The 26,988-nt window shown below is 45.7% G+C and overlaps 1 protein-coding gene across 1 annotated transcript in view; it reads right to left on the reverse strand.

The window, feature by feature from the left end:
• Positions 1-8,029, reverse strand: part of SLC9A1 (solute carrier family 9 member A1) — a 115,873-nt gene extending 107,844 nt beyond the window's left edge. Inside the window, exon 1 of the mRNA XM_073563982.1 lies at positions 7,429-8,029. Within this exon, the coding sequence (XP_073420083.1) occupies positions 7,429-7,711 (283 nt within the window). The 5' untranslated portion in view covers positions 7,712-8,029. The remainder of the gene's footprint in view (positions 1-7,428) is intronic.
• Positions 8,030-26,988: the final 18,959 nt, after the last annotated feature.

The following is a 26,988-nucleotide window of genomic DNA, read 5'->3' on the forward strand; positions in this document are numbered from 1 at the left end:
ATACAAGACTATGGGCCCTTGGAAATGAAGGACAGCTCACTGATGGCACCAGTGTGTGTCTGTGTGCTGCCTATTTGCAATTAATCCACATGTGAAAATTACTGGTGAAACACCAACGCTAAAACTTGACACACGGACCAAACCAATACCACGTGTACCACTTTTTTTTGTGTACATGAACAAACACGGATGTAAAAACAATGCCTAAAGGGTTTTTCCATCTCATGTAAATCCACAGGATAAGTCATACATTAATAGCAAATGAGGGTCCCACTAATTGGACCTGCATCTATCTTGAGAATGGCCCTGTCACGTAGTGTCATTGGCAGTGGGCAGGTTTTGAGAATTCCTATACCAATCAAAGACAATTCCAACCACCTCACGACCCACAGCAGTATGCATCGGGCCCCCGTCCCCAAGATGGATGCAAGGTCTATTGGTTGCCCTCCCATCTTCTGAATGTGAGCCTGACTCATCTCATCGACAGTTTGATTGAGAGCTTCCTCTATAGTCACCAATGAAAATATCATGCAACATTAGGGAAAGCAGAACTCTTAGGCTGTGTGCACACGCTGCGGATTCCGCTGCGTTTCCGCAGCGGTTTTGGCCGCTGCGGACACGCAGCAGTTTTAGCTGCTGTGTACAGTACCATTCATTTGAATGGGAAAAAAAAAACGCTGTGCAGACGCTGCGGAAAAAAACGCGCGGATTTGCTGCGGTTTTGAATCCGCAGAAAGAATTGCATGTCAATTCTTTCTGCGGAAACCGCTGCGGGTTCCTAGCTCCACCATTGTGGAGATAGTGAATCCGCAGGACCAAACCGCAGGCAAAACCGCAGATAATCCGCAGGTCTTTGGACCTGCGGATTATCTGCGGTTTTTGCAAAATCCGTGCGGATTAATCCGCAGCGGATTCCGCAGCGTGTGCACGTACCCTTACTGTTCCTCTGTCAGGATTTACACAATTCTTCCTCCAAATCATCATATAAAACTACATAGACATGGAGCCCTGCTTCTGATATCTATTTCCTGCATTCAACATTAGAGCTGAGCAAAAAGATTTGTGCTGGCCTGGTCCAGCGTCCAGTCCTCAGTGACAGTGGGTCTAGGGCCTTCATTTTTGCCACTGGCATTCTCACTACACAAAGCGGGAAGCTATTATTTCTGCATCCTTGTCTATCCTGATTAAAGACATTTCCAGCACTATCCTCACAGGGCTAAATGATCTCTGTTGGGAATGTGTCACTCACTACGTCAAATTTCCCACAGCTACCAATGGAAAAATGTAAACCTTTATACCTGTATGATACATATGTTCTATAGGAGTCAACAGCAACCTCTCAAAAGAAAAGACATCACACCTCTGACATTGCATCACACAGTTCATTAACCAACAATCCTTCCCATGTCCCGCCCCAAACGTCTACCAATATTACTGAAGGTATGGAGACAAGCTAAGAGTAAGACATGACCTTCCAAATATGCATTGCCTGACCTGACATATTCACGACTGGAAACAATAGACATTTTAAAAGGGCTATGCTGTCCCTCTGCCTCGCACAATCTGATATTGGAAGTGGAAAGATTCTGCTGCAACAGGGTAGCTCTGACGCAACTGTCCTACGCCCAAGCAAGTACCATGCAAGTGTCAAATAATTAGGATATGTGAACGCTACGCTAAGCCTAACGGTGGTTAAGAACGCAGTAGGGTTTATAATGAAACATATGCCTCCAGTTCATCAACAGTGGCATTTTGTATGACAGTCCTGATGAAGGTGCGCCTGAGTAAATGTGACAAATTCATTAAAAAGTGTGCAGCTCTTACAGCGTTCCTTTCCGCTGCCATACACCACTGTACCAAATGTATTTTAGCCAGTGACTAGAATACATTTCTGTTGTCATTTATGTCACTTTAGTGACAAATTATGCTGTATTTGTCTGGCACACTCAGCAATGCCCCCTTCCCAACTAAGCTCTCAACACTTTTCAAGGACTGCTGTAAAAAAAGTTCTACCAAAACCAGTGAAAACTGATTTAATAAAATTGAGGCCAGTTTGTTTAATGCAACCAGATGTTTAAGGCAAAAGAAAATTATTAAGCACATTATTAGCGGTACTCCTCCCCTCACAATACCTTTTGTTCTTTTGTGCATTTTTTCACCCATGGAATTTTATTCAAAATGCAGCATGTGCTGCTCTCCTCCCTGCCACTGTTTTCAGACATGCTCAAATAGTGCCCATGGGGTCTTTATATTGTCTAAGTGAGGGCTCATACTCACTTGCGAGAAACTCACATGATTCTCGTGCATGAAAACCTGGCACTGCCGCTAGCACTCGGACCGGAGCGTGTGAATACATGTACTTCTATGCAGCCGCACGCTCCGGTCACAGTGCTGCCGGCAGTGCCAGGTTTTCATGCGAGTCTCTCGCAAGTGAGTATGAGCCCTTAGGCTGGTTTTACACATCCAAAACTCACTGAGTGTGAATTGCATTGTCCAGATCAGGTACCACTCTCTGACCTGGGCTCAGCGGCCTCATAGGCATATGTGAGGCTGGTGAATATGGGTCTGAAGACCAGCACTTGCTCCGGAAACAGCAGTTCATACATTAATGTTTAACATGTGGCCAATGACACAGACCTGTAGCAAGCAGCAAAAAGGGGGTCAAAAACAACAAAGTGTCTTACTATGAAAAACTTCTGCTTTTAGTGGATATAGTGTGGATTTGAACTACAACCCCATTTATCAGCTTCCCTACTTTGATAATGTTATTCAAAAGGTTTGGACAAGTCCAGTAAAGAGGAACTTAATACACTTTCTATTTAAATGCTCCTTGTAGATATGTGAATCAAAGTAAAGAGAAATGGACTTTTATAATCCATCTCAGGGTGGATAAAAATCAATTTTTTTTTATTTTTTTTTAAAAAAACAATCGGATTTTTTTTATTTAAATCGGATTTTTCTCAATAAACTGCTTTATGAGGAAAATATTTTACCATCCAAAGGTTCTTCCATCATGAGATAAAGCTGAGTTGTTTAACTCAGTAGAATAAAGGCTGTATATGTGTAACATTCACAATGCCATGCTCTTCCAGAGGTTTCTGTTGGATTAGTGGGCAGTTTCTCTCCTATATTATCACAGACGCTCGCTTTACTTACGCAGTTCTCAAAACTGAATTTGACTCCGCAGAGGTCCCAGCCTCTTCTTCATGGCAAAAATGTTACAACATGAACAGAGTTGAGAAAAAGACCTTAATCCTATTGTTCTACAAACCTATGAATACAGAATCAACCCCTTCAGTGCCAAGTCCAAGAAGTTAGACAATATGATTCTGATTGTTTGGAGTGGAATAGATCTGCACAACACAAGAAGAATGTGAATCTAAGTGTGAGGAGGAAGGGCAAGCAGACAAGAAAATGAAAGTGAAACTTTGAGCACAATACTGCAGCATAGCCACAGGCAGACAAGTCTGGATCTGTTTGTGTGTACGATCTGAGGTTTATTACATTCTTTCCTTATAATGGCAGCAGGCCGTAAAAGAGACCCAGTTTGGGAATATTTTAATGAAGCTCCTTCCCCTATCGGTAAGGCAGGCATGCGTGCAAAATGCAAACGATGCAACAAAGAGATGCAAGGCCTGGTGGCGCGAATGAGGCAACATCATGAGAAGTGCGGTGATGAAGATGACCAAAGAAACACTTCTGAACAGGCAGGATCTTCAGGTTGGTAAACATTTTTATTGAATCCTATTTCTAAAGACTGAACTGTCATGTGTGAGAATAATTATATTTCTTATTATTACTGCATGTTACTGTCATTTGGTACAGTTATGAAGAAAAACAAATATTCCTTTTGGGGCAGGGGCAGTGATTTGTTGTGTACAATAAGCAGAAATTGTATAAACAATAAAATAACAGCATTGACTTTTTTTGTTTAGGGGAATTCATGGATTCTGGAAACTATCCACCTCCAAGATCACCATCATCCTGTTCTACAGTTTCAGAGTTATCCATCCAGGATAGTGCTTCATTAGCAGGAGCAGCATCATCATCAGACACCCACAGCTACATATCACCATCACCAAAAAGGAAGAAAAAACCTTTACCTCCTGGAACCACCATAGATAGGTTTGTGATAAGAACTAGCAGATTAGAAAAAGAGTTGATTGATGAAAAAATTGCCCAGTTTATTTATGCAACGAACTCTTCTTTCCGTCTGACTGAGAACCCACATTTCATTAATATGGTTCAGTCACTGAGACCAGGATACAGTCCACCCAGCAGAGCTGATGTTGCAGGGAAACTGCTGGATCAAGTGTATGACAGAGAAATGGAGCAATGTGCAACAGCTCTGGAGGGTAAAATTGTTAACCTAAGTATTGATGGGTGGAGTAATGTCCACAATGATCCTATTGTATGTGCTTGTATAACAACAGAAGAAGGTAAAGTCTTCCTTGCACAAACAACTGATACGTCAGGAAATGCACACACAGCAGAATACTTACAAGAAGTGGCAGTAAAAGCTATAACGACATGTGAACAAAAATTCAAATGTCTAGTACGCAGTTTGGTCACTGACAATGCTGCAAACGTATCCAAGATGAGAAGAGATTTAGAAGAGCAGGGAGGGAATACAAAGCTGCTAATAACATATGGTTGCAGTGCTCATTTGCTGCACCTCTTAGCCAAAGACTTAAGTGTTCCAGAAATAAAGGCTAATGTTGTTGAAATTGCTAAATACTTCCGTAATAATCATTTTGCTGCAGCAGCTCTGAAAAGGATGGGTGGAACCAAGCTAACGCTCCCACAAGATGTTAGATGGAACTCTGTGGTGGACTGTTTTGAGCAGTATATCAAAAACTGGCCTATTCTGATGACACTTTGTGAAGAAAATCGAGATAAAATAGATGGCACTGTCACGGCCAAAATCCTCAACATTGGGCTTAAGAGAAATGTTGAACATATGCTGAGCTTCCTGAAACCCATCTCTCAAGCTTTAAACAAAATACAGAAAAATAGCTGTTTTATTGCGGATGCTGTCGAAATTTGGAAGGAACTGAGTGAACACTTAAAAACAGAACTACACATGGACAGAATTAAATTACAAGCAGTAAACAAACGAATGGGACAAGCACTGACTCCAGCTCATTTTTTGGCAAATATTGTCAATATCCAATATCAGGGTTAAAACCTAAGTGCTGAGGAAGAGGAGTTAGCTATGACATGGGTATCCAGCAATCATCCATCTTTAATGCCAACAATAATAAACTTCAGAGCTAAGGGGGAACCATTCAAGAAATATATGTTTGCTGAAGATATTTTAAGGAAGGTCACACCAGTAAACTGGTGGAAGTCACTTAAGCGCTTGGATTTAGAGACTGTTCAAGTAATGATTTCACTTTTAACAGCAGTAGCTTCTTCTGCAGGCGTTGAAAGAATATTCTCTTCCTTTGGACTCATTCATTCTAAATTGAGAAATCGGTTGGGACCCAATAAAGCAGGAAAGCTTGTTTTTCTTTTCCAGATTATGAATAGGAACAAAGAAAAAGATGATGATGATGATGACGACAAGTGAGCTACAGAGGACAGCAGGGACAGTAGTATTTAAGTTTTTCATGTGTCGGCTGGGCTGACAGTCTAAGTTTCTTAAAATATATATATATTTTGTTTAGCCAAATTAGTTAAACATGGATGTTTGTTTAAGCAAATAACTTATGCTGTAATGTTGTAATTGTTTCAGTTGAATAAATCTATTTAAATTGTTATTAAGGTCAGGATTATTTTTCTCCTTCCTAAGTACAACAGAACAGTGGTGTCCAAATATGAATGATTAACCCATTAAACTGGGGAGAAAAAAGTAATATAAAAAGTGATTCTAAAAATCTTCATCTACTTGCATGTTAAAGTAGCAAGAACTAGTTTAGGTAGAAACTTTGATTTAAATCACTGATTTAAATCAAGTCTTACTGACTAGTGATTTAAATCGTGATTTAAATCAGTTAGATTTAAATCAAATCCACCCTGATCCAGCTTAAAAAAAAAAATCCCATTTTTCCTGTTTAAATAGCATGCACAGACAGCCAGGACTACCCTGGGTGTGAGCAGTGAAAGCAGGATTGATAAGACTTATATCTCTAGCATTCCTGCTGCAGGGAAGGAGAAATACCATGCCACCATTATGAGCACAGCAATATACAGTGGGCATGGAAGGGCTCAGCCACTATAGTATGTCCCACATCCGTGATAAAGATTGCATGTGGTCACACCGAAACCCTGAGTAATTACAAAGGTCATGGCTAACCAGGAGACAGGCCCTTGCAATCATTACAGTCTTTTAAGACGCCCAGAGAATATCCACCCCATAGCAGAGCACAATCCAACTGAATGAGGGCAGACTTAGGGTACGTGCACACGCTGCGGATTCCGCTGCGTTTCCGCAGCGGTTTTGGCCGCTGCGGACCCGCAGCAGCTTTAGCTGCGGTGTACAGTACCATTCAAATGAATGGGAAAAAAAAAACGCTGTGCCGACGCTGCGGAAAAATCGGCGCGGATTTGCTGCGGTTTTGAATCCGCAGAAAGAATTGCATGTCAATTCTTTCTGCGGAAACCGCTGCGGGTTCCTATCTCCACCATTGTGGAGATAGTGAATCCGCAGGACCAAACCGCAGGCAAAACCGCAGATAATCCGCAGGTCTTTTGACCTGCGGATTATCTGCGGTTTTTGCAAAATCCGTGCGGATTAATCCGCAGCGTGTGCACACACCCTTAAATCCAAGCAGGTTTTTCCACCTCCAAAGTAGGGCGCTTCCCTGACATCAAAAAGAACTGACACACAGGAACCCACTCACCTGTACAATCCGTGCACGGGACCCCAGAATCCACAAAGTAGCGTAAAACCCAAAGAATCTGGATCCAGCATGAAAACAAGTCTGGATTTTATTATTCATCCATTATAAGCATATGCCAAATCAGTTTATTGCGTGCAAACATCATGCCATAAAACAAGTCCCTGTGATGGTTCTCCTGTCCTGGGACTTGTTGTTCTGCAGGACGATATATTATTATGCATTTTTATAGCGCCATTTATTCCATGGCGCAAATATAGACGAGTACAACGAACATGAGCAAGAAAGGCACACACAAGTACAGAAGGCCATGCAAATATCTTGATTTGTACAAGATGTTAATGGATGAAGAACCAAGATTTTTTACATGCTGGATCCAGATTTTTTTTTTGTAAATTGTGACAAGTAGACCCCATCTCCAGGCACTGACCCACTATTGTGGGACTGTATGGACACAGGTGCATGCATACTGTACGATGGTAGAACCCCTCCATGACAGCCAGAATCACAGCGCTTCATTGTAAACCAGGTGTCCCCCAGATCCGCTGCCACCCTCACCCACAGGCGGCAGGGAGGTGCCACTTACCCAGCTTCATCAGACAGGCCAGCAGGATCCACAGGGCGATCTCAAACGGAACCTTGATGTGCTCATAGTCCAGGTCCAGCACCGGGAACAGCTTGTGTCTGCCATGCTTTGTTGTATTGTCAGTGGCCCCGTGGGTGACCCCGAGTGGCCCCTCGGTGACCCCAGGAGGCTCATACTCGTAGTGGTTGACATCTGGAGAGCTGGCTTGTGTGGGGAGCTCGGGCACCAGGACCAGGAAGAGGAGCACGTACACTGCCCACCTGCATCCGGGGATGAGCCTCATGTCTACGGTATGCCTGGCGCAGAGCAGTCTCACAGACCGGCCGGGTACAAGCCTGGACACCTGCACCTAGAGAGTCCCGAGCCGTGCTTCATCCCAGGACGCTCCCTCCTCTGTGACAGCAGGGTGTTACATGCCCGCCACTTCACCACACATCTGACCCAGGCAGGCAGCTAGCTCTGTGTGCTTGTGAGAGAGGCATATGTGCCCCGCAGATAAGCACTCGGCGCTCTGCTGCTCCCACGGTGCGTGCCCTTCCACCCGCAGCCGGCAACTCTCCTCCACCACTCAGCCCGGGAACAGTGGGCGCTTCCCCTGAGAACTTAGGGTGGGGACAAGCGGTGGAGCGACCTCTGCTGGACCGGAGGGCGATGACGTGAGTGCTTCACTAGGTAAAGGTGAGGGAAATCTGTAGTATCTGCCCACACTCAGCACGAACTCGAATGAAAGTGGAACAATTTGTGGGGTCTCCATAACTAGATTATGAAACGTGTAAGGGGCTTCTGTTAGTGTGAGCATTTTATCTTTTGGACACTACAAACAGTAAGGTTCTGTGCACACGCTGCAGTTTTGTCATGGAAAAATACTCAACAAAAGCGCAATGTTAGAATGTAACCAAAAGGGTTTCAGGCGATTTTCACCTCATAAACTGCCTGAAAAGTGTCCAGAACACCGAAACATGCGCATTTCTACGTAACGACGACTTGCCGGTGATTTGGGCGTCTATTAACCACCTCCAGCTCCTAAAGACCTGCGCCAGGTACAAGAGGGGGGCAGACACATTGGCCAGACATTTCCCGCTCTCAAGTCGCTCTTTACATTGTAATCGTTTTTGGGCACTTGGTCAGAATTTTTGCTTAAAAAACTATCATTTCCTTCATTGTTAAATGGAATAAAGAAAAAAGAAGAGAAACGAATGGAAAACGCCATTAAAGCAGACACCATAAAGATGTTGTCAAAATGCTCCAAAATAATCTGTCGGCGGTCAAAAACGTCAAAAAAGCACTTAGGAAATTACCAAAAAGTAACAAAATGCCAGCGTCTTCCTCTTGAAAACTCTGAAAGGTTCGCCCATCTCAAAAAACGTAGTGTGCACATACCATGATATGAATTCAGTGTGCTTTTCTGAAAAAGCGCAGCCTTTTCCTGGACACTTGAGCATGTGCTCACCTTATCACAGGTATTGGGCTACGTTCTCACAATGAGTATTTGTTGAGTTGTTGATGTTGCAGTATTTCTGAACTAATACTTGCATTTTTTTTTTCATTTAGTTTTTATTAATTTTTTTTATATATGATTTTTGAATTTTTTTGGATACTTTATTTTGGGTACTTCCTGTTGCTTAGCTTTTTTAAAACTTTTTTGGTAAAGTCATGTGCAAATTTTCCTGTATTTCCAATGTGGAAATTTAATAAACCACATATATCTTTTTTTACTTGCAGATTTTCCTCATCTCATTCAAGTCTATGGGCAAAATTCACAAATAAAATGTACGGTATATTTAATCACAAGAAATTTATATGTTGCAGATTTGAAAAAACTGTAAAAATAAAAAAAAGCGCAGTGGGTATAAGCTTTCTCTAAATACCATACACTTTGCATGAACTGTAATACGTTGAGTTTTTTGCATACCAAAAACACTCAGCAGAAATAATGTACCAAATGCTATTTGTAGTGATGAGTTCAGTGATGTCAGTAAGGTTACCGCAGTTCACAGGACAGCTCAAACAGAGCTTACCATGAGAACCGCGGCCTGTGACCTGCAGAACCTTAATAACGTCACCGTTTGTCACTGCAGCCGGAAATTTCTCACGGTACACTTACTGTGTTACTGCTGGCTTGCTGAGCGGTCACATTATGGATGTCACCGGTCAAAACACCATCTGGATGTAGCAGAGTTAGGGATCATTGTGGGACCTCATTATTATGGAATTACAATAGACAATTGAGTATAACTGATTTATATGGGAACAAATGGCTAAAAGAGGGGCAGGGAATGTTGGAATGTTTTTTTTTTCAATTAAAGGACTTTTCTTGGTGTGTCTATAATTTTTGACTACGGAGTTGGTAATGGGGGCGTCTGATAGACATCTCTCCATTACTAACCCCTGGTCTTGATGTTAACGGACAGAAATCAGCTGACATCAACCCCAAAACTATTACAATATTTGCCAATGCACCAGGACAAGTGAGAAGAGTTGAGGGTAAGCCCCATAATTGGCACATCTAATGGATGCGCCATTCCTGGGGCGATTAAGATCTGGTGTTATTAATCTGGGGAGGGCGCCAATATCTATGGCCTCTTCCCAGCCTCTTAATATCAGCCTGCTGCTGTTTAGCCTTTGCTAGTTATTAAAATTAGGGGTGACCCCATGTCATTTTTGGGGGGTCCCCCCTTTTTAATAACCAGTATTGGATAACCAAACAGCCGTGATATGCTATTAATAGGCTGGGAATCTTGATGGCTATTGGCCCCTTCCTAGAATATTAACACCAGGCCCCAGCCATCTGGTTTACCTTAGCTAGTTAGCAAAAATAAGGGGGATTGCATTTTTTTATTTATTTATTTAATGTGCACTATTCACAGATGGCAGGTGCTGACTCCAACTCTCATCAGTGTCAACTGATCACGCTGATCCAGCACCTGGGAAGAGTGCTAACGGTAATACTTTTCCCAGATGCTGGTAGGTGTCACACTGATGGTGCACACGGATAGCAGTGGTACTGGTTTCTCCGTTACTGGAAATATCAGGACATGTGAAAGAGCACTTAGTTACATTATACGCTATACATTTTACATTTCACATGTCACCTAAAACGCAGTAAAAACTCATCACAGTATTCACACTACACAATTGTTGTCTACAGGGGCAGGAACACTACAGTCTCTGTCACGTCCTTACACTTTGTCTTATAAATAAACCCAAGAGGCAAGTGATGGTTTTAGACACAGCGTTAGTCCTCTGGTTCCCTGGTGGTCCTGGTTATCCCTGCTATTTGCTAGTGTAATAAAATTGCTATTTAATTATAATGATCACCAATTTTACATGTACCCAACCCAACTGTCAGCAAAACGTTTACTATATGATCTTCATGTACATTGCTAAAGCAAAAGAAAGAAATCCGGTTAGTCCGCCTTCTTGGGATAACAACACCCTGATGTGAATGGGACACAAAGGTGAAACAGGACAAAGGGTGGCAACGCCTAGGTGAGATGGATAACAAAAAGTAAAGAAACGAACCCTGAGACTTAAGGGGGTTTTACACATAGCGATATCGCTAACAATATCGCTAAAGCATCACCGATTTGGTGACGCAGCAGCGATATCGCTATGTGTAATACTTACCTCTGACCGGCTCCCCCGCTGTCCATCACTGATCACGCAGCTCCATTTCTCGTCGGGCGCTTCCTACTGGCGCCGACGAGCGACGCGTGGACACGGACGGGAGGACTTCAGGATCGCCGCGTCTGAAATGTAAGTAACGACCGCTAGATCGCTGCTGCATCGCTGTGAGATCTGCCTGTGTGGCAGCTCACTAGCGACCATTTAGAGATGCACCATCGATCCTGACCGGGTCGTATCGTCGTCGGGATCGCTGGTGCATCGCTAAATGTAAAGGCCACTTAACTTGAAGGATTTGCTCACACAAGCGTATAACTCGGGTGAGTGCAATCCAATAAAAAAAGAGATTGTACTCAGACCATTGTTAACCCCTTTACTCCTAAGGGTGGTTTGCACGTTCATGACCGGGCCAATTTTTACAATTCTGACCACTGTCCCTTTATGAGGAAATAACTCTGGAACGCTTCCATGGATCCCGGTGATTCTGACATTGTTTTCTCGTGACATATTGTACTTCATGTTAGTGGTAAAATTTCATTCATATAACTTGCGTTTATTTGTGGAAAAAACAGAAATTTGGCGAAAATTTGGAAAATTTTTCAATTTTCCAACTTTGAATTTGTATGCCCTTAAATCACAGAGATATGGCACACAAACTTAATAAGTAACATTTCCCACATGTTTACTTTACTTCAGCACAATTTTGGAACCAAAATTTTTTTTCGTTAGGAAGTTATAAGGGTTAAAAGTTGACCAGCTATTTCCCATTTTTACAACACCATTTTATTTTTAGGGACCACATCACATTTGAAGTCACTTTGAGGGGTCTATATGATAGAAAATACCCAAAAGTGACACCATTATAAAACTGCACCCCTCAAGGTGCTCAAAACCACATTCAAGAAGTTTTTTAACCCTTCAGGTGCTTCACAGGAATTTTTTGAATGTTTAAAAAAAATGAACATTTAACTTTTTTTCACTTAAAAAAATTACTTCAGGTTCAATTTTTTTCATTTTACCAAGTGTAACAGGAGATATTGGACTGCAAAAGTTATTGTGCAATTTGTCCTGAGTACGCTGAAACCTGATATGTGGGGGTGGACCACTGTTATGGCGCATGGCAGAGCTCCGAAGGGAATAAGCGCCGTTTGACTTTTTCAACGCAAAATTGGCTGGAATTGAGATCGGGCGCCATGTCACGATTGGAGAGCCCCTGATGTGCCTAAACAGTGGAAACTCCCCACAAATGACCCCATTTTTGGAAACTAGACCCACCAAGGAATTTATCTAGATGTGTGGTGAGAACTTTGAACCCCCAAGGGCTTCACAAAAGTTTAGAACGTACAGCCGTACAATTAAAAAATCATAGTTTTTCCAAAAAAATGATCTTTTCACCCCCAATTTTTATTTTCACAAGAGAAACAGGACACCAAACGTTATTGTGCAATTTGTACATGATACCCCATATGTGGGGGAAACCACTATTTGGGCACATGACAGAGGTCGGAAGGGAAGCAGCGCCATTTTACTTTTTTGGCTGGAGTTGAGATCAGACGCCATGTTGCGTTTGGAGAGCCCCTGATGTGCCCAAACAGTGGAAACCCCCCAATTGTAACTCCAACCCTAACCCCAAGACACCCCTAACCCTAGTCTCAGCCCTAGACCTAACCCTTACCCTAGCCCTAACCCTAATGGGAAAATGGAAATAAATACATTTTTTTTAATTTTATTATTTTTTCCTAAGTAAGGGGGTGGTAAAGGGGGGTTTGATTTACTATTTATAGCGGGTTTTTATGTTTGGCTGCTGTCACGCTAAAAGACGCTTTTTATTGTAAAAATAGTTTTTGCATCACCACATTTTGAGAGCTATCATTTTTCCGTATTTTGACCCACAGAGTCAAGTGAGGTCTTATTTTTTGTGGGACGAGTTGACGTTCTAATTGGTACTATTTTCGGGCACGTGCCATTTTTTGATCGCTTTTTATTGCGATTTTTGGGACGCAGAATGAACAAAAAACAGCATTTCATGAATTTCTTTTGGGGGGGCGTTCATACCGTTCTGCCTGTGGTAAAATTGATAAAGTGGTTTTATTCTTCAGGTCAGTACGATTACAGCGATACCTCATTTATGGTTTTTTTTATGTTTTGTCGCTTTTATACAATAAAACCAATTTTATATAAAAATAATTATGTTTGCATAGCTTTATTCTGCGAGCTATAACTTTTTTATTTTTTCGCTCATGACACTGTGTGGCAGCTCGTTTTTTGTGGGACAAGATGACGTTTTCAGCGGTATCATGGTTATTGATATACGTCTTTTTGATCGCGCGTTATTGCACTTTTTGTTCTGCGGTATGATGATAAAGCATTGTTTTTGGCTTTGATTTTTTTTAAAGGGGTTCACTAAAGGGGTTAACGAGTGGGACAGTTTTATAGGGCAGGTCGTTACGAACGCAATATGTCTACTTTTATTGTTTTTTTTATTTAGAAAAAAATAATTCATTAGGGAATATTTTTTTTAATTTATTTTGGGATTTTTTTAACTATTTTTTACAAGTGATTTTTTTTTTTTTTTTACTTTATTATATTGTCCCGGGGGGGACATCACTGTCTTGTGTCAGATCGCTGATCTGACACTTAAAACAGCACTGTGTCAGATCAGCGATCTGACAGGCGCTGCTGCAGGCTTCCTCATGCCTGCTCTCGTTTTTAGAGCATGGAGACAGAGCTAATAAGTTTTATAGTTTTTTCCCAAAGACGGGCAGTGTTACAAAGATAAAAAGGTTTTGCAAAGATGAGACATTAGATATGTACAATGCAAATATAAAATAAATGGGATTAAAAAAACAGAGATAAACACTTACATTTGCTTAGATGGACTTAGGCTAACCATGTGGGGAGGTGGGGCCAGACGTCTCGCTGCATCTGGGATCCTAGCAGCACCGAGTCTCCAGCAAGAATGCCCTCCCAACTGCGTGAGTGTACTCTATAGTTCTGGGTCACGACATCATAAAAGGGGCGGTCGGGTGATGGTCCTCCCCCTGCTCTTGGAGTTACAATCTAACTACACAACTTACAATAACTACCTTGTATAATCACGCACATAGCCTCATCTCTTCCAGCCTGTCGAAGACAATAATTCAAAACCAAACATGCAGTAATTATGTCACACTGTTTAGGAGAAATCCATTTATCAGTTTCTGTTGGGGCTGGAACCTTGAAAAACATGGGCTAGGACCCTGGGTCGGCACCCTTCGTAGAAATGTAGTTTTCGTATTTTTACCATAAACGCGTCGTGTTTTATGACCAAATGATTAGATCTCCATTATTGTCTATGAGACGTTAGCACATGTTTCAGAGACAAAGAGACCCTCCGCCCTGAGGCAGGAAGGAGCTCACACTGGGAATTCAGGTTAGACTGGTTTTGTGTGTGAGCCGAGGAAAGGGAAGGAACAGGGGGGTGAGTGGCTACAGTGACAGAATACAAAGCTGCAGCTGTGACAGGCTAAGATCTCATCTGTAGGGTAGCGAATGGAAGATTCTGGAATGTTCCGGAGAAGTCATATCCTACATTATCATTACATTCCCTTACTGATAAAGGCCTTCATTTAAAACCTGCCTTTTCTATTTACTTGTTATCTTTGTCTAATGTTTAAATTTGTTTGATTTGAAACATTCAAGTGTGACAAACATGCAAAATAATAGGAAATCAGGAAGGGGGGCAAACATTTTTTCACACAACTGTATATAGGGCTGATGGGCTGCTAATCACTTGGATGTGTCAGGAGGTAAAACAGGAAGCGTTTCCATTTAAATGTCCATGATTGTTTATGGCTGCTTCATAAACCAAATAAGCATCCTTCAGTACAGGCAAAACAAAGTAAACAGTTATTTTGATAAAGTTTCTTGAAAGCCAGTCCTGGTCACACAGGCTGAATAGCATCCAGTACACCGGCTCAGTCTGGAGATATCACACAGGAGGCCTTTTCCCTCCATACACCACCATGTGCCAAACAATACAATACAAACAATTTTAACATGTTAATCACAGCCAAAGATGTGGTATGTGGGTAGCAGATCCGACCATCTCTCAGGCTGCCCATAAAACCTGGCCCAGATGCTATGTGCACTAGAGCAATACTCCAGGATTACATTACAGATGACAGTTATCTCTGTGATATATACCTCTCATCAACTATGTGTTCAGTAGCTGCAATGCATACCTTTGTCTAAAGCCATGGGGCTCAGCACCTTCTACTAGTAGACACGGGATTCTCGAGAGGGCATCAGCATTACCATGTAGCTTTCCAGCTCTATATTCCACATGGAATCTGAAGTTCTGTAGGGCTAGAAACCAGCGGGTAACCCTAGCATTTCCCCCCTTTTTCTCCCTCATCTGAGTGGGTCATGGTCTGACCTCAATTTAAATTTTCACCCTAACCAATAGTACCGTAATGTGTACACCACACATGGAATAATCATTTTCACATGCAGATAGCTTCCTACTCAGGTAGAGAATGTGGTGCTCCTCTCCATGTATCTCCTAAGAAAGGAGTGCTCCTAAACTGACATCTGAGGCGTGTATTTGGAGTACAAATTCCCTCTTGAAGTTGGGGGCAACCAGAACCAGCTGCTTACACAGAGCCACTTTTATTTCTTGAAAGGCCGTCTCCACCTCTGCAGTCCATTTGGCCATTGCTGATTTCGTCCCCTTAAAGATGTCATTCAAGGGTGCGGCCATAATGGCAAAGTTTGGGATGAATCTCTTGTATTACGCTGGCGCCATGCCGGATCCCTGCTTTGACAGGCAGAGTCTTCGCCTGTCTCTTCACTCACCTGTGCTGCAGTCAGTTCTTCCCTTCCCCATGGTCTGCATGCTCTGCATGCTTCCAGCTGGACCTTCAGCCATGTCCTTAGGGCACGTGCGCTCGCGCTCCCGCCCTTTTAAAAGCCCAGCGCGTGCACTTGATATTTCCTCCCCAGCCAATAGCTGTGGGACATTATGTGTATATTTCTTCCTCCCCACTGGGGAGGTGCCTGAGAAACCTTTCTGTTTTGCAGTCTATGTTGTGTAAGGTTGCATACCAGTCCCTGCTGCACCCTGGTGCAGATCCTGCCTGCTGCACTCTGGTGCAAATCCTGCCTGCTGCACTCTGGTGCAAATCCTGCCTGCTGCACTCTGGTGCAAATCCTGCCTGCTGCACTCTGATGCAGACCCTGCCTGCTGCACTCTGATACAGACTCTGCCAGTTGCACTCTGGTGCAAAATGTCTGCTGCACTCTGGTGCAAACTCTGCTGCATTCTGATACAAACTCTGCCGCATTCTGATACAAACTCTGCCTGCTGCTCCATCCAGTCTGTCCTCTGGTTTCAGCTGCTGTGCGTCTATTGGTCTGTCCTGGAGTGGCACCTGGTGTCCATCGGGAGCCAAGTCTAACCTCCCCATCAGAGGCTCTAGTGAACAGTCAGGTGCTCGCTTAGTCACACCCCTCCAGGCTCTCCGCCATCATGGCACAGTGGTTCCACAAACCACGTCTGTGACATAGTATCCCAAGTTTCTTAGAAAGGCTCTAACTTGCTTCTTTGAGAGTGGTCTTGGCCAGTTTTGGATTTACTTTTGTATCCACTTTATTGAGTTTGAGTTTGATCTCACTTCTACCTACCAAATATCCCAGGTATTTGGTCAGTTCTTTTCACTTTTGGATTTATTGAAAACCTTACCTTCAAACTCCTCCTGTACATTTTACAGATGACTTCCCCAATCCGGGCTGAAGTTTACAATATCGTCCAGGTAATTCTTATGGAGTGCGAGGATCCGTTCCATAGCCCTCTGGCAGGTAGCCAGGTCTCCCTGCAGTCCAAAGGGCATCTGAAAGCATCCATTGGGCGTAGAAAAAGCCGTGTTCTCCTTGACTTCCTGTGACATGAGGATTTGCCAATATGCCTTAGTTAAATCAAAGCTGGTTATGTAACGTAAAATAAGGAAACTTGATATCAACTCACGGCCCCTGCGCTATACCATTTATGACGGTTATGTGTCGCCCTCCCAGGGCTGTGGGGTACTCGGTACCGGGCCCGATGAGCTTCAATGGGAGCTGTCACGGCAGCTGGGACCCGGCCCGTGGCCCTGGGCGCCCATTGTAAAAAGGGGAAAGTTTTTGAATGATTCGTGACGCCACCTGTGGTGTTCGGCAATGAAGATGTAAACCGACGCTGCAGACAGATCCTCTGGGACAGATGGTGTGGTGCAGCAATGATGTTATAGCCCTCCACAGGCAGGGCTGTAGTCTCAGGGCAGTGTAGGTGAAGTGACACTTAGATGGTATAGTGTCGGGCGCAAGGGATGTAGCAGTGCTGGGCGGGTTGGCGCAGGAATAAGTGGAGGACACCAGGGCATGTGGTTCCAAAGCTTTACTCACAGACTGTTGCAGGTACAGGTGCCCACGTCCGTGCCGTGTCCTCCGGGTCAGGAGCTCAGCCAACTTCCAGGCAAGATGAAGTACTCCTTTCCAACACTCCGCCAACATATGTGCCTTTTCTGAACGTCTCCTCTTATAGCGCCTTTGAATGCAGTACTCCTAGTACTGAGTTACACTGGAGTTCCTCCTGTCAGATGTTCCTATGAACTCTACTTGTACGCCAGACAGCTGTAGCCTATTTCGGGGACGCCTACCTAGTCCCGGCTCACACACGTTGCTGCTGTGCCCCCAAGTCTGGTGTGGGAATATAGTGGTCACTACTTCTATACCTCTGGTGTCTGCTGCAGGACCATTAGTATCCATACAACCTCGGGGACCGGTCCCCGGCCTTGCGCTTAGAACTTGGGAAGGGTTCTCTCTTCCAACCCTAATCCTTAGTCCTCCTATTCTCCTTACGTTCCGTGATAATCCTTCTTCCCAATGGAGAATCAAGCTTCCTTTCTCTGTCTCTTTCCTGTGCCAGCAGACCCAGATCACTGTGGCCTGCTGCAGCACATTCTTCTTCCATCCCTCTCCCGGGGATCTTCTCTGTCTCACTCTCTGTCCTTCTACATCCTCACTCACTAACTGAATGAATGACTGAACCCTTCCCGCTCTTTTATGTAAACTCAGCTCCACCCACCTCCCAGCACGTTTCGTGTTCCAAGCAGGGAGCCACCAAGGGGTGCTATGCTACACTCCAAGCAGGGAGCCGCCTAAGGTGCTTTGCTACACTACTTTGTGGTGTGGGGTGCAGGTGTTGGAGTGTGGTCAGGTGTCTCCACCTTACCTGAATAGTGGGGTACCACACCTCAGGAGGAGGTGCAGTACCTCTCTGGCGACTGAACCCTCAGGGGCACCACATACCCCCCCATTAAACACAGCACGTCCTCGGGCTGCAAGAAAACAGAAGTTGACAAATACATAATATAATGCTAATAAACAGTTCTTATCTAATCTTCTCAATATGAGAGGCACTGTTTCTTCAACGTTGCAAACAATTTTAACTAACTATAGCTTACTACAGTTCCCAATTCAAAGTGCTATTTCAAGCATTATCAATCATCACTTTTTCTTTCACATTTTCTACTTTCTTTTATTAACCTTAAGTAACAACCGTTGATGCCTGGTTCGCCACCTGCATTCTTCAAATCTTCATCTTTATTCAAATTTCTTTATTAAAACATTCCTATTAGTCATTGCTATTAACTAGATTCTATATAAAAGCTATTCTCTATTAATACTTTCATAAGGCACATTATAAAATACTTCACATCAAAGCTTCAATAATTCTTGTAAGTGCTGGACACCGCTCCCAGCCGGGATCTCTTGCAGTGTCCTTTTGGTAGGAGCCATGCTCCATGATGAGGTAGTTCTTATCCATAAAAGGGCTGTGTAAAACCAAGAGAGGGCACCTAAAGAGGTGCAACTATATACATTAAAGTTCTGGATCATTCAGTGTCCATGATCTCCACAGTTCAGTAAAGAAAAATGCTGCCAATGCAACTGGGCAATAAAACTGGGAAACAGAAAAAGAACCATGATAAACAAATAAGGCACAATGGTGCTAATACCCTCCTGGGTAACAGTTAGTTATTTGGAATGTTATGGCTAGTAGTCCCCTCTTGGGGTTCTGGAAGCTGGTTGCTTGGGCTGCTTCCAGGGGAGATGCTCTGGGTGTCCACCTCCTGGTGGGTTGATGAATTGCCGGTATTCAGCTGGCATGGCTGCTGCCTGAGGTACAGCAGGGGTGGTGACTTGTACCAAGGGATGCTGGATTGGTACCGACGTAGCCTGGCCCACTGGTGTGGGTACAAACACAGTTTTGGTAACTACTGTGGGAGGTTTTTCTGCCAGGGGAACACACGCTTTCTCCTTCAGATAAGTTGCCAATAAGTCCTCCGGTATGTGGCGTATGTTTAGGGCGTACCAGCCGCGTAGCCCCTCATGTCGGGTAAAGGTGACATATTCCCCTGGCTGGGTGTCTCCTCCGGAGGTAAGACTCGACATCCCTCTGGCTGAAAAATAGGTCAGAGATCCTCTGGGGGTCTGCTATGAACCCAAATCCCCGTTCATGATTAACATTGAGGACCTGACCCCATCCTGCTGAATCCTGGCGACCATAATGTCCAGCACGGACCTTCTCCTTACGGTCCAGGTCAGGACCCAGCACTGCCAGCCTCCTCTGCTCTTGTGCCATCTCCTCTGCTGCCAGCTGGCTGATGGTTTCCTGCATTGGGCTCTCATCTCTTCCTCCTCTTCCCGGGACCAGCCCCTGCCCACCGTGGACCGCGGCACCACTGGTAGGGGGTTCAGGTGTTTCCCCCCGTGGACTAGTATCCCGGTCCCAGACCAAGTCCAGCACTACCAGTCCGGCCGCTGTAGCCGACGGGCACCCAGTGGCTTCCCTAGCTTCAGGGGCGACGGGCATACCTGGTGCCTCCTGGCAGTGCGGTCTTGGCTCCGGTGCAGGCACGGTGCGGCTCCTGGTGGCTGTGGTGGCAGTTGGAACTGCCCGGTTAAGTACTGGAGACGGCAGTGGAGCAGATGGTGGCACCGGATCTGCAGGGATCTCTGGTGGGACCTGCGCAGCCGCGCTAGGTCCAGGCAGCGGCTCAGCTTTCTCCGCTTCAGGCCACAGGCCCTCAGATGACTCCTCTGGGCAGACAACACTCAGCGGCGGTTGCAGCGCGGAGATGGTGTTGGGCGCTACCGGTGGTATTGCAGCCTCCTCCAGCTCCAAGGGTGCTGCCTGGGGTAGGGCTTGTGCAGCGGCAACGGGTACCGGTGGTGAAGGTACCGCGGGTGTAGGCCCCTCCTGGGCGCGCTGCAGGTTCAGAGTCCATAAGGCTTCTTGTCTCAGCCGCAGACGGCGGGTCAGCTGGGCTATCTCATCCTCCAGCTGCTGACGGTCCAGATGGGAAGCCAGATTGGAGCCTTCAGCCATTGCGCCGGGGAAGTTCAGCTTAACCTCCCTTCGCTCTTCAGGCCTCCTCTCTCCTTCCATCATGGCGTTCTCTCCTTTCCCTTCCTGTCTGGCCTCTTCCCGCCACCGGCTCCCGCTCCTCCTTCTGGGGGCGGCGTCCTCTTCCTACTCCTCCATACCATGCCAGTATACGAACCCCTTGGGGGGGTGGGCCATGTTGCTGTTGCATAGAAGTTCAGACAGGGGAGGCCCAGGACAGTTCGCGGTCTTTTCTTATGACCACCCATGTTGTCACGCCCTTCTTCTCCGCGCTGGCGGCCATTTTTAGCATTCATTTTACAGTCTATCAAATTGGGTCTTTTACACATTTCCACAAACTTTTAAGTCCAATAAATCTTAGGCACACAGAACCCGGTGGCACCGGGCTTCGTCATCCTGTTCGTGATGCCAAGTTGGGTCGCCCTCCCAGGGCTGTGGGGTACTCGGTACCGGGCCCGATGAGCTTCAATGGGAGATGTCACGGCAGCTGGGACCCAGCCCGTGGCCCTGGGCACCCATTGTAAAAAGGGGAAAGTTTATGAATGATTCGTGACGCCACCTGTGGTGTTCGGCAATGAAGATGTAAGCCGACGCTGCAGACAGATCCTCTGGGACAGATGGTGTGGTGCAGCAATGATGTTATAGCCCTCCACAGGCAGGGCTGTAGTCCCAGGGCAGTGTAGGTGAAGTGACACTTAGATGGTGTAGTGTCGGGCGCAAGGGATGTAGCAGTGCTGGGCGGGTTGGCGCAGGAATAAGTGGAGGACACCAGGGTATGTAGTTCCAAAGCTTTACTCACAGTCTGTTGCAGGTACAGGTGCCCGCGTCCGTGCCATGTCCTCCGGGTCAGGAGCTCAGCCAACTTCCAGGCAAGATGAAGTACTCCTTTCCAACACTCCACCAACATATGTGCCTTTTCTGAACGTCTCCTCTTATAGCGCCTTTGAATGAAGTACTCCTAGTACTAAGTTACACTGGAGTTCCTCCTGTCAGATGTTCCTATGAACTCTACTTGTATGCCAGACAGCTGTAGCCTACTTCGGGGACTCCTTCTACCTAGTCCCGGCTCACACACGTTGCTGTTGTGCCCCCAAGTCTGGTGTGGGAATATAGTGGTCACTACTTCTATTCCTCCGGTGTCTGCTGCAGGACCATTAGTATCCATACAACCTCGGGGACCGGACCCCGGCCTTGCGCTTAGAACTTGGGAAGGGTTCTCTCTTCCAACCCTAATCCTTAGTCCTCCTATTCTCCTTACATTCCGTGATAATCCTTCTTCCCAATGGAGAATCAAGCTTCCTTTCTCTGTCTCTTTCCTGTGCCAGCAGACCCAGATCACTGTGGCCTGCTGCAGCACTTCCTTCTTCCATCCCTCTCCCGGGGATCTTCTCTGTCTCACTCTCTGTCGTTCTACATCCTCACTCACTGACTGAATGAATGACTGAACCCTTCCCGATCTTTTATGTAAACTCAGCTCCACCCACCTCCCAGCACATTTCGTGTTCCAAGCAGGGAGCCACCAAGGGGTGCTATGCTACACTCCAAGCAGGGAGCCGCCGAAGGTGCTTTGCTACACTACTTTGTGGTGTGGGGTGCAGGTGTTGGAGTGTGGTCAGGTGTCTCCACCTTACCTGAATAGTGGGGTACCACACCTCAGGAGGAGGTGCAGTACCTCTGTGGCGACTGAACCGCCAGGGGCGCCACAGTTACGTTGAATGCTTTCCTTAGCGTTAGGTCCCTATGTTGGGCTGACCCCAAATTTTCACCAGTCACCCCTAGCTCAGGAATGTCATCCTCAGGGGACACTACCTTCTCAATCCCCACAAAGACACATAAGGGAAACTCATCAGACTCTGGGTGTGGTGATACATCATTAGGGCTGACCAGCCCTGTCACCTTACCCCACAGGTCCCAAAACAAACAAAAGTCCTGGCCTATGATAATGGGGTTCAGTAAGTACTAGACAATGACGCCCTTGTGAGACTCAATGTTCACTCTGGTCATTTCAGTCTCCACTCTGGCCACTGGATATTCTTTACCATCCCCATGAATGCAACGGACTAAAACATTTTTCCTAGGGATCAGCTGAAGAGGAAGTGTGGCCCTAGCAGTCTAGTTACTTGCAAACCATTTACATTTATGAGCCAAGCTTGTGGCCCCTCACTGGGTGGACAGTTCACATTGCAGGCTGGATATGCATGGTATGAACAGCGATGTCCCAAGAGGTCAAAGGACAATGGCGGCGGCTATATGGCCTGGGCCGTGACTTATCCAGCATATAATATTACCAGCAGGGACCTTCGGCATTACATCCCCTGCCCCTTTGGACCTTGTACGCACACCCTTTTGGGCCTCCGCCACCTTTTGGATCCTACAGTATGGAGTTGGCAGCTTTCCCAAGAAACCCTCGAACCCCTGATACCTCTCGACCAGTCCGACCAGTTTTTCAGCATTCTGGGGATCACCCTGGGCAACCCAAGTCTGTATTGGCCTTGGAAGGGAATTCACAATCTGGTCTATCACCATTCACTCTACCGTCTGCATAGGGGTAGAGGACTCTAGTTGTAACCATTTTTGGACCAAGTGCAATATGTCCAACATTTGGGAGTGAGGGGGTTTATCATGGTTTTGCATCCAGCGGTGTACCCGCTGAGCCCTGACAGTTTTTGTCACTCCGAAGCTTGCAAAATTTAAGTTTTTAGCTTGCCATATTCCTTGCTGTCTTGCAAGGCCAAGTCATAGTAGGCCTTCTGGGGCTCCTCTGTCAATTATGACGTCAGCACCTCTGCCCATTACTCAGACAGAAGTTTCTCACTCTCAGCGACCCTTTCAAAAATGGTCAAAAAGGCCTCTATGTAGTCACCCTTTCAGTGCAGGCAAAATAAAATAAACCGTTCTGACAAAGTCTCTTTGGAGCCACTTGTGGTCACACAGGCTGGATAGCATCCAGCACACTGGCTCAGACTGGAGATAACACATCGGAGGCCTTCTTCCACCACACACACACAAACCATGTGTCAAGCAACGTACTCCATGTTAAAATATTAACTACACCCAGAGGTGGAGTATGTGGGCAGTCAGACCTGCCCATCTCTTAGGCTGCCTGTAAAACCTGATTCAGATGCACCAAACAATCTTCATAAAGTAGTGCTATGTGTACTAGAGCAATACTCTAGGATTGCATCACAGATGACAACCATCTCTGTGATACATACCTCCCATCAAATATGTGTCTGGTAGCTGCCTACAGTGTTTTATATCTTATTACAAAAGTCAGAGAATGTATTAGATTGCTCAGTGTTAATGGCAGTGCAGCAGGGCTTGAAAGATAAACATATGCGTTTCCCACTGTGAATCATCTGTCTGTGGCTAGTTTAATGCAATCAGATATGAAGAGCTGTAAGCTTCAAAGGACAACTGTAAATCCCCCGTCACACATAGTGATCTCGCTAGCGAGATCGCTGCTGAGTCACAAGTTTTGTGACGCAACAGTGATCTCACCAGCGAGATCGCTGTGTGTAACAGCTATCAGCGACCGGCCCCACTGCCGGGTATCGCTGATCGCTGTGGAAACCTCTGGACATTTTTGGGGACGCTGGTCTCCCGCTGGCCAGCACGCATTGCTGCGTGTGACAGGTGGGAGACCAGCGACCAGGAGCTTGTAACTAGGGTAAGCGCAGGGTTTCTAAGGGGTGCGCAGCGCCTAGAAACCCGATGTGTACCTTAGTTACCAGCTCCCTGCATCAGCGCGCTGGTAACTAAAGTACTCGGCGTCGCTGGTGCTGATCGCTGATGAAGCTGCCTGTTTGACAGCTCACCAGCGATCATGTAGCGACTCACCAGTGATCCTGACACGTTGATATCGTTGTCGGGATCGCTGGTGAGTCGCTATGTGTGACGGGGACCTAAGTTTATTTCATGAGCACAAAGAAAAATTGAAGAAACTTAAGGACACGGACACTTTTAAACCTGATCATTGAACATTTTTATACTATCTATACTTGACCACTTGTCAAGCAAATACGTAGATGGTTTCCTGCAGTGATCAATGTGACCTTAAGTCGTTTAACATGCTATGCTAAATGTTTGAGTCTTCCCGCAAAGAGATTATATTAATTATTTTCTGTAAATAACCAGTGAAGCACATGTGAAAATATAGCTGATAGAATCTTTTGTGTTTCCAAGGCATCTGACAAAATGCGCTGACAATGTATGAACATGGCCTAAAAGAGTCTTTTCCTGTCCAAATTTAAAGTTAGGTGAGGTGATGGGTGGGTCAAACATTGGGCTTCCTAACCGTGTGTATTGTACAGTATATATGGCTAGGATTCTGCTCTGTTTCACGCATGAGGAAAATAAGGGTGGAAACAGCTCAACACACCGGAAAAATTGAAAATTCACAAAACCTTTATTGATAATCCTTTTGTCACGTCTCCGTCAGATTTGGGGCCTGCTGTTCCGGTCGCAGCCACTAGGAGGCGCCGGACCGCCACTTCGCCGTCAGACTCGGGGACAGCTGTTCCTGCCTCGACCACTGGGAGGCGCCGTGGTTCTATTACGTCGCCGTCAGACTCAGGGCCTATGGTCCCAGCTTTAGCCACTAGGAGGCGCCGCTCTGTCACGTCACCGTTGGATTCGGGGCCTGCTGTTCCGGTCACAGCCACTAGGAGGCGCCGGACCGCCACTTCACAGTCAGACTCGGGGACGGCTGTTCCTGCCTCGATCACTGGGAGGCGCCGTGGTTCGCCCGTGAGTTATGGTGGTGACAGAGAAGTGGCTCCAGCGCAGGCATCTGGTGGGCGCAGGCTCCGCCTCTCTGTCAGTCGTCAGGGGGTTACTGCATCACCATCTAGCCTGGTCCTTGGGGCGGCCCTAATGACATCACCAGTCCAGGAACCTGTGAGGGATGACCTGATCCCTCAAATACCTTGGGACTGGTCTTGCAAGCCGCCGGATATATTCTGGGTTCCCCTGTGTGCTACTTAGTGATTGATTTCTGTTTGACTCTGACCTCAGCCTGGATTTCTGACCCCTCTATTGCTTGACGATTTTGTACTTCTGCTACTCTCCTGGTTTGTGACCTTGGCCTGGATATTCTGACTCTGCTACTTCCTAACGATTCTGTACCTCTGCCGCCCTCCTGGTTTTTGACTCTGACCTTGGCCTGAATTTGACTCTGCTATTGCCTGCCGTTTTTGTACTTCCCTCTGACGACCATCCTGCTCTGGCCGCTGCTCATATTCAGACAGCTACCTCCTGGGCTCTGTTGTAAATCCAGATCCCTGTATAGGGGTAAAGGGTATCAGTGTTTCTCGGGGTGTTGTCTGGCTGCAGCCCAGAACCGCAGACGGACGTTACATTATATCCGGCCATAAAATTAACTGCTTCTTGTGTGTATATACCCAACATATACAAAAGCAGTCTCCCTGAACTTTTTTTTTCCTTCTGACTGAGCTGATTTTTGGCCTGAACACCTGGTGCACTGCACAGCCTGGAAGATCACTCTCATTTTTCTGCACAACTATGTGGCAGTCTGGAGTCTTCAGGTAGAGAGCTGCACCTCAGAGATCCAACTACTACTGGCTATGGTTGCCCAGGGGCTCAGGTATTGCCCGCAGATGCGGCTAAAGTTTTATTACCTATCTCAGTTTCATGTGGTCAGAAAACGCTGTGTTTAAACGCGTATGTGGATAGTGGCTCTGAAGGAAATTTTATGGATTCTTTGACTGCTAGGAATCTGGGTGTAACACTACTAAAACTTAATGCCCCTATTAAAACCACGGCTATTAATGGCACATCTATTATTCAGGAGGGGGTTAAATTTGTTACTGCCAAAGTTCCTATGTCTGTGGGAGCATTACACACTGAGCTTGTGTCATTTTTTGTGATGGACAATTTATCCTCTGCAGTTATTCAGACTGTCCATTTCTCCAGTTGGGGCCGGGTTCTTCTTTGTGGAAAAGAAAGATGGAGGTCTCAGACCCTGCATTGATTATCGGGAGTTGAATGCAATCACTATAAAAAACCAGTATCCGCTTCCACTCATCCCTGATCCTTTTTAATCAGCTAACAGGAGCCCGTTGGTTTACTAAACTTGACCTCCGGGGGGCATATAATCTGGTCCGCATAAGAAAGGGAGATGAGTGGAAAATGGCCTTTAATACACCCCTTGGCCATTTTGAGTACCTGGTAATGCCGTTCGGACTCAGTAACGCACCTGCCGTATTCCAGCACTTTGTTAATGATATTTTTAGAGACATTTGTGAGGTGTATGTCGTGGTGTATTTAGATGACATTCTGATTTACTCTGCTGATCCTGTGACACACTCTCAACACGTCTGTTCTGTGCTACAGAGACTACGTGAACACTCCTTGTTTGCTAAACTGGAGAAATGTGTCTTTTTTGCTGAGGAGGTACAGTTTTTAGGATACATGGTTTCAGGTAAAGGCTTCCGCATGGATCCTGCCAAGGTCCAGCCTATTAAGGCTTGGGTGCAACCCAAATCACTGAA

The sequence above is a fragment of the Dendrobates tinctorius genome, unplaced genomic scaffold (genome assembly GCF_039654945.1).
Source record: "Dendrobates tinctorius isolate UK_male_01 unplaced genomic scaffold, ASM3965494v1 ptg000015l, whole genome shotgun sequence".
In the NCBI taxonomy this organism is placed as follows: Eukaryota; Metazoa; Chordata; class Amphibia; order Anura; family Dendrobatidae; genus Dendrobates; species Dendrobates tinctorius.